At 58.6% G+C, this 12,200-nt stretch overlaps 3 protein-coding genes across 3 annotated transcripts; 2 read left to right on the forward strand and 1 right to left on the reverse strand.

Moving 5' to 3' along the window:
• Positions 1-3,054: 3,054 nt before the first annotated feature.
• Positions 3,055-7,059, reverse strand: MAA_10729 (uncharacterized protein; the record flags this gene model as incomplete). The annotated part of the gene is made up of 1 exon (XM_011412447.1): positions 3,055-7,059. The coding sequence occupies one exon, from the start codon at positions 7,057-7,059 to the stop codon at positions 3,055-3,057; it is 4,005 nt and encodes a 1,334-aa protein (XP_011410749.1).
• Positions 7,060-9,233: 2,174 nt separating this feature from the next.
• Positions 9,234-10,250, forward strand: MAA_10730 (Bromodomain protein; the record flags this gene model as incomplete). The annotated part of the gene is made up of 3 exons (XM_011412448.1): positions 9,234-9,423; positions 9,665-10,099; positions 10,156-10,250. The coding sequence occupies 3 exons, from the start codon at positions 9,234-9,236 to the stop codon at positions 10,248-10,250; spliced, it is 720 nt and encodes a 239-aa protein (XP_011410750.1).
• A 779-nt stretch (positions 10,251-11,029) lies between these two features.
• MAA_09392 (alcohol dehydrogenase) lies at positions 11,030-12,200 on the forward strand (the record flags this gene model as incomplete). Its single annotated transcript, XM_007827390.1, has 3 exons — positions 11,030-11,537; positions 11,602-11,959; positions 12,017-12,200. 3 exons carry the CDS (start codon positions 11,030-11,032, stop codon positions 12,198-12,200), a joined length of 1,050 nt encoding a protein of 349 aa, XP_007825581.1.

A 12,200-nucleotide genomic window follows, 5' to 3' on the forward strand; every position in this document is an offset into this window, starting at 1 on the left:
GATATCCAAGCCTTTTAATTTTATCTTGGAAAGAGTGATGAGAAAAAGTGACCATAGCTTTTACAAATAATACACATATGACGGAGGATAAGCGAGTTTCGGCCTGAATTCGGCCAGGCAAGAACTCTCCCTGCCTCTTTCTGTTGGTTCCCATGAACCGAATAGCCCATGTGCCGTTATCGGAATTTCTTGGCGGACTGGCTCGTCTTCATATCACAAAAGAGAGACCTTTGCTCCTTGGCTTGGACGCTGACACAACAGCCTACTAGTACACATCCCTCTGAAGATATTCTGTGAAGTGCCGTCTATATTCAAGGCTAGGGTTAGCTCGAAGACAACGTTGGCACTTACCATCCTCTTATACCTTGAATTGTTTAGGCAGAAAGAGATTTGCTTGAGGCGTAGCATTTTCGGGTACTGAGATCGTCAAGTAACGAAGAGGTCAACGCAAGAACCTGTCACAGCTATAGGTGTCCATCGGCTGCATCTTCGTTTTCAGTATTCAAGTGCCAACATAATGGATGAGGCATTGTAGACAGAAGGGTGAGAAATGGAGCTTGGGTTGATTATGGATATGTGTGTGGCCTAGGGTACAGCTATGACTCGTACGAACGAAGCTTCTTTCAGATGGATGTTGAATTTTAAACACTTGGAATCTAAGCTGCATAGATCTCGATTCGTCGGGATCAAGCAACTCCTCATCTTTCGGAAGTGACGCGTCCCATCGTTCTAGGCAACCTTCATTTATTTTCAACGGATGTGGCTGTTTTCCCTGGACACGGTTTGGCCAAGTAATCAGCAGGAACGCGGAGGATGACATCTTCGTTTATAAACTCGTGCTCGCCTAGTTGCTTGCAATGGCCGTAATTGAAGTACAGCAATTTTCGTACGAGGTTCTAAAGAGAAGATGTTAGTTTTTGAGGTTGTTGGAGCAGGAGAAGCGACCAACGAGACAATGCAAATGATGCATTCCTTCGACGTTGACAAGAAATCCCCCATCGTACTTGGCTGCTCTCTGAACAAGGGAAGGTTTTAACCCAATAGCCAAATCAACCTCGTATGAGATAATCCCGGCTCGGTCTGTGAAGCTTAGAAGGGGAGGGATTTCATGTTTTAAGATACTGTTTCTTACAGTCCACTGCTGGATCTTCTCAGACCTCATCAAACTTCGGGGATCCTTGCTGTCTGTACATATTTTCTCTCATAAATGACCCATCGAATACTTGGGTCTCATATGTAACGGATACATCTCTCAAGATGGGAGCTGAGTTCTATCAGTCCACTACAAAAACTGAGACGAAGAAGCACAATTTGGCGACCAACGTCCTCGATGTCTTCCTCCGTCCAAGCAGCTCATGTTGCGATAGCTCTAGATCACCTTACGAAACGCCAGAGCTGCTTGATTTTAAAAACTGGGCGGATTTATGTTAGGGCTCGCATGATCGTTAATCACGTGTGTTGCTCAACTGAGAGGACTGCACATCCAATGAGTGACTGTGTTGAGCAATACTAGCTCTTTGTAGAGGCCTACTGCTGTCCTGCAGTCGGACGCGAGCAAAAGAATCTCGAGCCTCGCTGATGGTAGTGGCGTTATGGCTGATATTACTTCGTCACTGCTGCCATAGGTGCCTAGGTGGTTCAACGTCGGAGATCAAGAGTTCGCGCAAGGCATGAATAGTCTGATATCGGATCAACCTCAAATGCAAATGCCACAGCTATCATATCAGACTTGAACATCGTGGGTCCCTCCTCTGGGAGTAATAGTGCTTCAACTGTCAAAAATAATCCATCTGGATAAGCTGCATTTATCGATTCCGTCACTTGAACTCATACTAGACCATTATACGCGACGTCAACAAGCCTACTTACTCTCGTCATGAAGACTACTACACTAGTCGCCCTCATCGCTGCGGCTGTTGCCTCTGTCTTCGCTTATCCGGTCCCCGAGCAGGACCCGGCGGCCAACCCCGTTGGCTACGGTGATTACCCGCCTCCAGAGGGCTGTTACAAGGTATAAAAGGAATAAGGGATCACGGAAAGAATGCCAAGCCGATGGTTAACAAGTGAATAAGGGATGTAGGCAAGGCATAAAGGGGGCTAGGACGGGTTCCCTACACGGGTCATAATTCTCTCGTTGTGTTAGCTACTCCAACGTCAACTTGGAGCACGCCAATGGCAATAATAACAACAGAAACACAGAATCATAAACCACCTATTTCCAAATGCCTAGTGGAAGATGATTGACGTGGTTTCTCTGATATTGTTCGTATAATGCGGATAGGTCTTGATAACACAACACCCCTGCGGAGTTTGCTTGTAGTCCGACAGGAAAGCATCGACTCACTTGTTGTCGCTAATCAACATGAGGAATTCGTGGCTTCTCGTCGCAGGGGGAACGCATTTTCATATAAATTGTGCTAGTTTCAAGATTGGCTCTCCTGTTGCCATCATGCTCCACTGCTTCACCCAATATTTGAAACCCGGCCAACGAAACTGTGCCAACCATCTTGCCAAAATTTCATGACAGCACGCAGAGTAGTATTCTGGACATTATTGAGCAGCAACAGCCAGGCACCAGAGCGCATCAATTACATTTATATACCAGACATGACGGTGTGGCTTCGATATCGGGCAAGCGAATGACCTGTCTCAATAGCATAAACTCAATGGTAGTTATTGGCAATGGGATGTAATAACGCTAGTAACATGAGTTCATCAGACGAGTTTGTCATGAGACCTCGAACCATTGGAAATGTATTATGCGCCTTTTGTCTACCTAAGAATATGAGAATAATGTAAAGAAATAGCTGCACTGTATAAATATGTGTAACTGCAAACTCTCACCCTTTTTTAAACATGATGAACCTTCCTGGCGGCAAACAGTATTGTATATCCCCCGAGGAACAAATGAGAATCAAGGAAATCATCGTAATTGTGAAGAAAAAGCCCAGCAAAAAACACAAATGCCCGCACTTTGGAGACCACTCTACAATCAGGAAATGTTCCAGACATTTACCTTGTCTTGAACCACTATCGCCATGACCCTGGCCCATATCAAACGGGAGATAGTGAGTCATTGTCCGAACTAGAGCTGGGGCTTGGGCCTTCGTCTTTTTCTACACTCCACGGCCGAACAGGGTTTCCATGCCACCGTGTACCAGCCGGGATGTGCTCCCCGCGCATAACGAGAGAAGTAGGCGCAATAGTCGTGCCCGCACCAATAGTTGTACCAGGCAGTGAAATGGCATATGGGCCGAGCGTTGCCCCTGCCTCGAGGTGCACCTTGTCGAGGCGCATAAGCCGGTCATGGAAGAGGTGAGTCTGGAGGACGGATCCTCGGTTCACTGTGGCGCCGTCATCAAGCGTAATCAGATCGGCTTCCGGCAGCAGATGGCTGTCCAGCCAGACGCCGCGTCCAATCTTGGCACCCAGAGAGCGCATCCACATATTGAGGAACGGCGTGCCATAGCACATGGACACAAACCAGGGCACGGCCAAGGACTGCACGAAGGTATCGGCAAGCTCGTTGCGCCAGACAAAGGAGCTCCATAGCGGATGCTGATGGCCAGCGCGGATATTCGGCGTCAGCAGCCACTTGGCCAGAGTGGCCAGAGTGCAGGCAACGAGTCCGGACCCCAGGAGAAGTCCGCCGCTGGCCAGGACGGCCCAGCCGATGCCGAAGGTGATGAGGAGGTACAGCATGGCTATTCCGGCCAAGGTGGCAATCATGCCGGAGAGTAATAGTGGAAACAGCCGGCATGATTCAACCAGCGCCCTAGCCAAGACCAGTCTGGCCGGAGGGTTGAAGGTGCGGCTTTGGTCGACGATGGTCGTGATGCGGCGTGGTATGGCCATGGGCGGTCGGCCGAGCCACGAAGAGCCGGACGAGAACTCGGGCCCCATTTGCTTTGAATCCAGGGCCGAGCTCAAGACGCCAATCAAGACGCCGTCCGGGACTTCGACGTCGGGGTCGACAATGGCTGAGTTGCCGATGAATGACTTGACACCGACCGTTGCAGTGCCGATTCGCACCTGGCCGGCGCCGAGCTCAAACGGCGACAGCAAGACGTCGTCGGCGAGGAAGCTGCCGTCTTGAACGCGGAGAAGCGATGGGATAGGGACAACGGTCGACGCTTCTACATGGCGACCTACTCGGGCACCAAGGAGTTTCAGCCACGTAGGGGTAAATAGGCTGGCAAAGACGGGGAAAAGGACGGTTCTGGTATTCATCATCAAATAATGTGTCAGCCAAGCCGCCCACGCCGTAGTCCCATGCCACGAGTAGAGGCCGGGGCGGAGTGCGAGACTAGCCGTCCGTGTGAGCAGGATGATGGAGGTCGAGTACAACAACAGCCCCAGGACGGAACCTGGCGCTGCCATTGTGATGAGGCCTAGACACATCTCGCGAAAGTTGCTGTAGTCACCAACGATGGTCGGAACGAGCCAAAAAATAGGCGCAACCAAGAGAACAGGGAGGAAGTCCAGCATCAACAGAGTGCTCGTGTACAAGAGCCATATCCCGAGGCCCTCTCTGGTCCTGGCCCCAACGGAACCATCCTCGTTGCCCTTGGGGGCGAGAGAGGCGTCCGACGCCCGGATTATGCCCCGGACGCTGACCCCGGGCTGAACACTGGCAAAGGGGTCCAGAATCGTGTCTGGCATGAGAGTGCTGCGGGCGCCAACCCTGGCCCCCTCACCAATTGTGACGGCCCCGATGTGTAGCTTGTCGCCATCGAGCCACCACCCGGCAACATCGGCCTCGGGCTCCACGGCACAGCCTGCGCCGAAGCTAGCCAGCCCGGTTGCGGGCGGGAGTGCGTGAAGCTGTACGTTGGAAGCCACTCGGCACCCCAGCAGCCGCGCGTAGTATCGGCACCACGGCGTGCCCGCGACAGACGCGATGCCGCCGAGTCCCACGAAGCGCTCCGCGGCCCAGAGCCTGATGTGACGCAGTCCGCCCCGGCGGTAGGTGCCCGGCGCGATGCCAAAGCATAGCATCCTCACCACCCCGGCCGTCGTGAGCAGTCTCCCGGGGGCCGTGAGGAAAACCGCCCAGATGACGGCGAGCACCCACCATGGCAGCGCGTACCTACCGGCCCAGGTGCCCGGCCCGAGAACGACGACAAAGATCTTTTTGACAAATGCCAGCCCCGTCAGCCACCGGACGCCCTGAAAGGTCATCTCGAGGAGGAGAATCGCAGCCTGGATGACCATTAGCCACCGCGGCGTCGGCACCACCTCGCGATCAACGTGTCCGGTGCCCATGAGGTCGTCCACACGGGCAGCCATAGCGGCCAGGCCCGGGTTCTCGTAGACGTCGGCGACGGAGAGAGTTGGGCATCGCTGGCGGAGCTGGGAGACGAGCTGCGCAGCGCCCAAGCTGGTCCCGCCGAGGTCGAAAAAGTTGGCGTCGCACGAGGGCGGCATGCCGAGCACGCGACGCCACTGCTCGGCGACCCATGCCGTGGTGCCGTCGGCCTCTTCCTTATCCACATTCCCGGATGGGAAATCGCCGGCCGACGATTGTGGAGCCGGGGCCGGGGCAGGCGGCGGCGGCGGCGGCCACGGCAGCGCCTTGCGATCCACCTTGCCGGACGTGCGGACCGGGAGGTCGTCCACGGCAACGAGCATGGGCACCAGCGTCGCGGGGAGCACCCGCCGAAGGAGCTCCCGGTCCGTGGCATCAGGCGCCCGCCCGTTGCCGCAGACAACATAGCCCACGAGCACCTGGGCGCCGACCTCGCTGCGGCGGATGGCGCACGCCGCGGCGCACACGTCGGGCAGCGTCAGCAGCGCGGCGTCGACCTCGCCCAGCTCGACGCGCCTTCCGCCCAGCTTGACCTGCTCGTCGTCGCGGCCGACAAACACGAGCCCCCGCCTCTCGGCGCGGACCACATCGCCGCTGCGGTACGCGCGCTCGCCGCCAAACACGGCCGCCGGCGCAAACTTGGCCCTGTCCCTCTCCGGGTCCAGGTACCGCGCGACGCCGGCGCCGCCGATAACCAGCTCGCCCTCGTCGCCCCAGGCCACGGGGTCGCCGTCGGGCCCGACAACGGCCAGCCGCCACCCCGCGAGCGGCAGGCCGATGCGCACCACCGGGGCCCCGGGCTCGAGGGGCGCGGCGCACGACACCACCGTGGCCTCGGTCGGGCCGTACGTGTTCCACACCGACCCGGCGGTGCGGGCAAGCCGCGCGGCCAGCTCGGCGGGGCAGGCTTCCCCGCCGAGGATCAGCAGGCGCAGCCCGCGGAGGGCGTCGGCCGGCCACAGCGCCGCCAGCGTCGGCACCGTGGACACGACGGACACGCGCTGCGACGAGAGGAACCGGCCCAGGTCGGCGCCGGCCTTGACCAGGGCCCGCGGCGCGGGCACCAGGCACGCGCCGTGCCGCCACGCGAGCCACATCTCCTCGCACGAGGCGTCGAATGCTACCGACAGCCCGGCGAGCACGCGGTCCCCCGGGCCCAGCGGCCGCTCTGGCACGAACAGCTGCGCCTCGGCGTCGACAAAGGCCGCTGCGCTGCGGTGGCTGACGGCCACGCCCTTGGGCTTGCCTGTCGAGCCAGAGGTGAAGATGACCCAGGCGTCGTCCTCGAGCTGGGGGCGCTGTGGTCGTGCGCCGCCGACGGGGGCTTCGTGCGGCGTGAGCGTGGCGTTGTCCGTCAGCACGGCGCTCACGCGGGCCTCGGTCCAGACGAGCCGGGCTCGCTCGTCGGGGTCGTCCACGTCGACGGGGACGTAGGCGGCTCCGGCGGCGAGGATGCCCAGGATACCGACGTACAGCTCTATCGATCCAGAGGTGATCCGGACGCCGACCTTGTCGCCGACGCCGATGCCGGCACTTCGCAACTGCTTCGCCCGCGCGGCAACTTGCTCCGACAGCTCTTTGTAGCTCAGCTGCGAGGTGCCGTTGTCGATGGCGGCTGCGGCGGGGTGCGCCGAGACGGAGGCGTCGAATATGTCCACCAGAGTGCGAGGCTGGGCGGGTTCTTGGTACGGGTATATGGCAGCGTTATCCGCGAGGACGGTGGAATGCTGCCGTTGTGTTTGATGAGCCATGTCTGCGTGTCCGAGGTCGCTGTGGACCTGGGTGTCTTTGTTATCCATTTCACCAGTCCCTGAACGAACGACGAGGTGAAGAATTGAGCGGCCTGGAAGGGAAGACCTTTCAAAAGCAGGGACTCGGTAGATGTTTATACGAATGCAAATAGAGCTGTGCCAAGTAAGAACAAGAGAGGGTTGAAATTCTGCATCAAGTACAGGACAAGACGTCCCTGTCCTCCCAATAGGGCCGTTGATACGGTATTCACAAGTTGGATACGCCCAGACAACTTGTCTCAAGCCACTATATATACATGTTCTGCCCGGCCTGGCGTCGCGGTCCTCGTGCGTCTCGTGTTGCGCCTGCCAACAAATCAGAATAGCGTCCCCGGGCATCTCTCAGCTCTGGGCCCGGTCACCGGTGCGGATTCTCGATGAGCACGGCTGCATACTCAGCTGTATAAGCTGACGGAGCGGATTTTGCAAGAGCAAATATTGCATCAATGAAATTCAAACCAAGGTCCGGCTGCTGTGCTTTCGAAAGGGGGGGGGAGGGAAGGGGGAACCTTGCTCAATATTCAGAATCCAAGTTACATCGCCAGCCGTCCTCCACACCAACTCTGCTGCTTGCGAGAACTACATTGCTCATAGCACGATGGGAGGCAGTCGCCGTCCTTTCTGCGCAAGGGGGAATACGCTCTAGAGGCGAGTTTACACGCACCAGCACGTCACGCCCGTTGCGCCGTTGGGGCTATTTTGTCTCACATGAACCCTTGGAAACAGGGATTGAGGAATCTAGGCGAACAGCGATGTGCGGTGTGAATACTTGGCCAGGCCAATGGTTATTATTTTCTCCACGGCGTGAGACATGTCGCGGGAATCCGGCATCTCGAAGCCAGCAGTGCTGATTGGCCGAGTCGTCGTGTCACCGACACTGTGGAAATCATATGTGGAAAAATTACGGCGAGAAAAAAAAAAAAAAAAAGGTCAAACGCACATGCTGCTGACAGGTCCGCCGCTTGATGCAAGAAATGGCGGGTTTGACTGGCCGAGCAGCAAAGCTGAGAAATCAAGGTGCTCGGAGAGGCATGCAGCTCGCCACCCGTGTAAGCCGACGATGGATGGCGTGCAACAGTAAGGCACGGCGCCATGTGTTTTGCTCTCCAATTATTTCTTATTTATTTATTTATTTATTTTGGCGCAAGGGGGCGTCCGAGCTATGCGCTGAGTTCATGGCCAGATCGAGAAGGTGGAATGGCAGCGGCAGACGGGGGGGAAGCAAAACGGCCCCTATTCACGTGCGGCTGTTTTTGGACGGCTTTTGGGCAACGGCATGCCAAGGACAAGGATCGACCCCATCTCAGGCACCAGGCACCGTCTAAAACAGCCACAAACGCCCTCGGCGGCGACGTGGAATTCCAGACGCCGTGGGGAGGGAACGGGGTTGCATGTGGCTGACGACGGCGCGAGGCCCAGGCCCGAATCGGCTGGGAAGTGAAGGAGACGAGCAGGCCGAATGCCGAGACTGGGCGACGATGAGAATGGCAGTTGGCATATTTGGCGTCTTCGGAATCGACGGCCAAGAGGACGTCGGGGAACGAGTCGATGTTTGTCAGGCCAGCCACCTCGTCGGGGAGTACGACAACGGGCGCTGGGGGCCGAAAGCCAAGATGACGGGCGGCATAGCTTAAATCAAGGCCCCCGACCTTGTTGACCGAGTACGGAGTATGGGACCAGACTTGACGTTGAATGCGCTTCTCCTCGCCTTGCTGGGCGCCAGACGGGATGCGGGCTCATGTCAGCTTTTGCCGCGTCGGGCCCGGCCCTGCAGCCACGCCATCGAATTGGCATCGTTGGCCCCCAAAGGGACATTCTGGAACTCGAGCGTGCCCTCTATGCCGTCAATCTAGTCTATTTTATACCCCAGGCGGGAAGCGGGCGCCCGACTCGGAAGGTCAAATAGCACACGGTGCGTTGTCCATGCTGCCGTGTCCTCAAGTTGTTGGACAGTGACTGCTTCACGCACGCCTTTTCTCTCTCTCTCTCTGTCTCTCCCGGGCCGACCGAAGAACCAAACCAGAGCACCCGTCACGCCGGTAAGCAGCGCCCCTCGTGTCTCTCAGCGCTGCTAATCGTAGCCCACAGGTCTGCGACTATCGTGAGCATCATCGTCCGCGTGCCCTTCCTCCACCATGCCCCGGCCACGCGCTCTCGTGTATCGCGGGCCAGCGAGCAGCCACGGCCTGCCCGAAGCCGTCGCCAGGCTTCTAGAGTCTAGCCCGCGGCGGTTCGAGGTCCAGTACGCCGGCCCAAGCGAGGCCGTCCAAGTGTCGCACGAAACCTTGAGCGAGGTGGACTTGTACGCGCAGCCGGGGGGCCCGGGTACGTCCAGCCTCAATCATTCTCATGCACAGCTTCCCACGGCGCCTGCCGCAGTCCATATCTATTTTTCAGCTCGTTACACCACCTCGTGGCGCAAAGGCACCCCCATGCGTCAACATCACCTGCCTGCTGCTGCCGCATCATGCCGACAGCAGCCGCATTGACACCACACCAGACACGCAAAAACAAACCAGACCCCAGACTCTTGTCCGACGCCGGCGACTGATTTTTTCCACCACAGACCTCGACGACGCCTGGGCCGAGACCAGGGCCTTTGCGCCCGCCATCCGCAGGTTCGTCTCCCGCGGCGGCCGCTACGTGGGCTTCTGCCTGGGCGCCTATCTCGCCGGGCACACGCCGGGATTCGGGCTGCTGCCCCGCGGCGCCGACACGGACGCCGAGAACGACCAGGACGGCGCGCAGGTGACGACCGACGCCGACGCCATTGTCCAGGTCGACTGGCGCTTCGCCACGGGGCCCCAGGCCGGCCGGACCGCCGCGGGCCGCTGGCTGTACTTCCAGGAGGGCGCTGTGATTCGGGGCCTGCGCGAGAGCGAGACGGCCATTGTGCTGGGTCGGTACTCCCAGGGTGGCCGGGTGGCTGCGTCGCTGACCAAGTATGGCGAGGGCTGGGTCGGGCTCGTTGGGCCGCATCCAGAAGCGACCTTGGAGTGGTGTAAGTTTGATTCTGCTGTCTTCTGGGATACGACTGTCTGACGTGACGGCGCGCAGTTGCCGTTGAAAATCTCGACTGTCCGCACGGCGAGCAGTTTGACATTGGGCACGATTTGATCGAGGCCACTATGGCGGGCGGCCGGGTGCGCTGATGAGTCTATGGCATGGTTTGGTCCTTTATGACTTGACGCTGTGTGATTTCATTGTGCGCCGCGGTCGAACGAGTGGGAGCTGGGCAAGCGGCTGGTTTCTTTGCTGTCTTATTCTTTGCTGTTTTGTTCGTAAAATTTTTTTGCTTGTTTTGCCGTGGCCCGTCTACGTCGGCTTCATCTTGAGAGGAGGAGTGTCTGGTCCAAAGTGGCTTCCGAAGCCAGCCTCATCTGTTGCACATACTTGACATGTCAAGCTGGTACCAAATAATCGCCCTCAATAGCGAAGCTTCACTTTGGCCCAGCGGCGTGATTTTTGCAAGCCATAGTTGACCTCATCTCATCCCACGACTACTCAACTACACCACACAACAGTGACAATTGTTTGCTTGACGTCGGCCTGCTATGTAAGCATGATGCCGAGCGCCGAGGACCCCAGCCAGCCAAGCCTTTAGTGCGGCCTCGGCTTCGATGCCGGATCCACGCCGCCCAGATGGAAATTGAGTTCAATGTTTCAATATTCTGACAAATCCAGCAACCCCGCAAGTTGGCAACCACTTGCTCATGTTGAAGACACATGACCGTACATACGGCGTCGAGCAACATGTTGACTCGACTACTTATAACAAACAGAGGGCCGCGCCTTATATCAGGAAATCCCGGTGTCCGCTCAGCAATGCCATTGCTCCCTCTTATCCAAAGTGGCCGAAACACACGCGATCACACTTGAGAGCATACCAGTGGACATGTATGTACATGACCCCGCGCAAGAAGAGGCACCAATGGCCCAAGTCACCTCGCGCCGCGCCTTTCGCCGAACCGACAACCACGCCCCCTCGGCGCCCAAGGTGAAGCTCGTCACCGAGGCCCTGCCGCCCCTCGGCCCAACCGCCCTCCTGGTCAAGGTCCACGCCGTCTCCCTCAACTACCGCGACGCCAACACCGCCCACGGCAACAACCCGTGGCCCGTCCTCCCGCACGGCGTGCCGGGCAACGACGCCGCCGCCGAGGTCCTTGCCGCCGGCGGCTCCGCGTCCCTCGTCGCCGTCGGAGACGCCGTCGCCCCCATCACCGACTCGGCCTTTGTCGCCGCCCGCTCCACCGCCCGCTCGTGGCTGGCCGCCGACGAGGACGGCACCCTGGCCACGCACCTCGTCCTCGACGAGTCCCTCGTCACCCGCCTGCCGCCGCACCTCGACTGGGTCCAGGCGAGCACCATTCCCTGCGCGGGCACCACGGCCTGGTCTGCGCTCAAAGGCGCCGCCATGGGGCAAACCGTCTTGATACAGGGTTCGTAGCCATGTGTGTGTGTGCGTGCTTCTTCCGCGATTCCCGCTCACCGTGTCCCCCCCAGGAACAGGCGGCGTGGCCATGTTTGCGCTCAAGCTCGCGCGCGCGTCGGGGCTCAGGGTCATACTGACGTCCTCGAGCGACGACAAGCTGCGCAGGCTCAAGCAGCGGCTGGGAAGGCCCGACATCGACACCGTCAACTACAAGACGCGCCGGGACTGGCATGAGGCGGTGCTCGGGCTGACGGGCGGCGTGGGCGTCGATCTCGTCGTCGAGAACGGCGGCAGCAGCTCCCTCGTCCAGAGTGTCTTGTGCACGCGGCGCGGCGGCGTCGTCAGCCAGGTCGGCTACCTGGGCGGGAGGGAGGCGGCGCACCTCCAAGATTTGATTCCCGCCCTGATCGACCGGAGGGTGAGCGTCCGGTAAGTAGAAGTGAATCAAGGCCCGGCGTGAATGGCAGAGACATCTAACGCGCACAGCGGGATCAATGCCGGCTCCAGAGACGATCAGGAGGATCTCGTGGCGGCGATTTCGGCTACAAAAATGACCTTTGACGACATCATCGACTCGGTCTGGCCGTTTGAAAAAGCAGACGAGGCGATCGAGTACGTGTGGCAGGGCAGGCAGGTGGGCAAGGTCGTCGTCAAGCTTGCGCCGACGTGA

The sequence above is a fragment of the Metarhizium robertsii genome (genome assembly GCF_000187425.2).
Source record: "Metarhizium robertsii ARSEF 23 chromosome Unknown MAA_Scf_1, whole genome shotgun sequence".
Lineage (NCBI taxonomy): Eukaryota > Fungi > Ascomycota > Sordariomycetes > Hypocreales > Clavicipitaceae > Metarhizium > Metarhizium robertsii.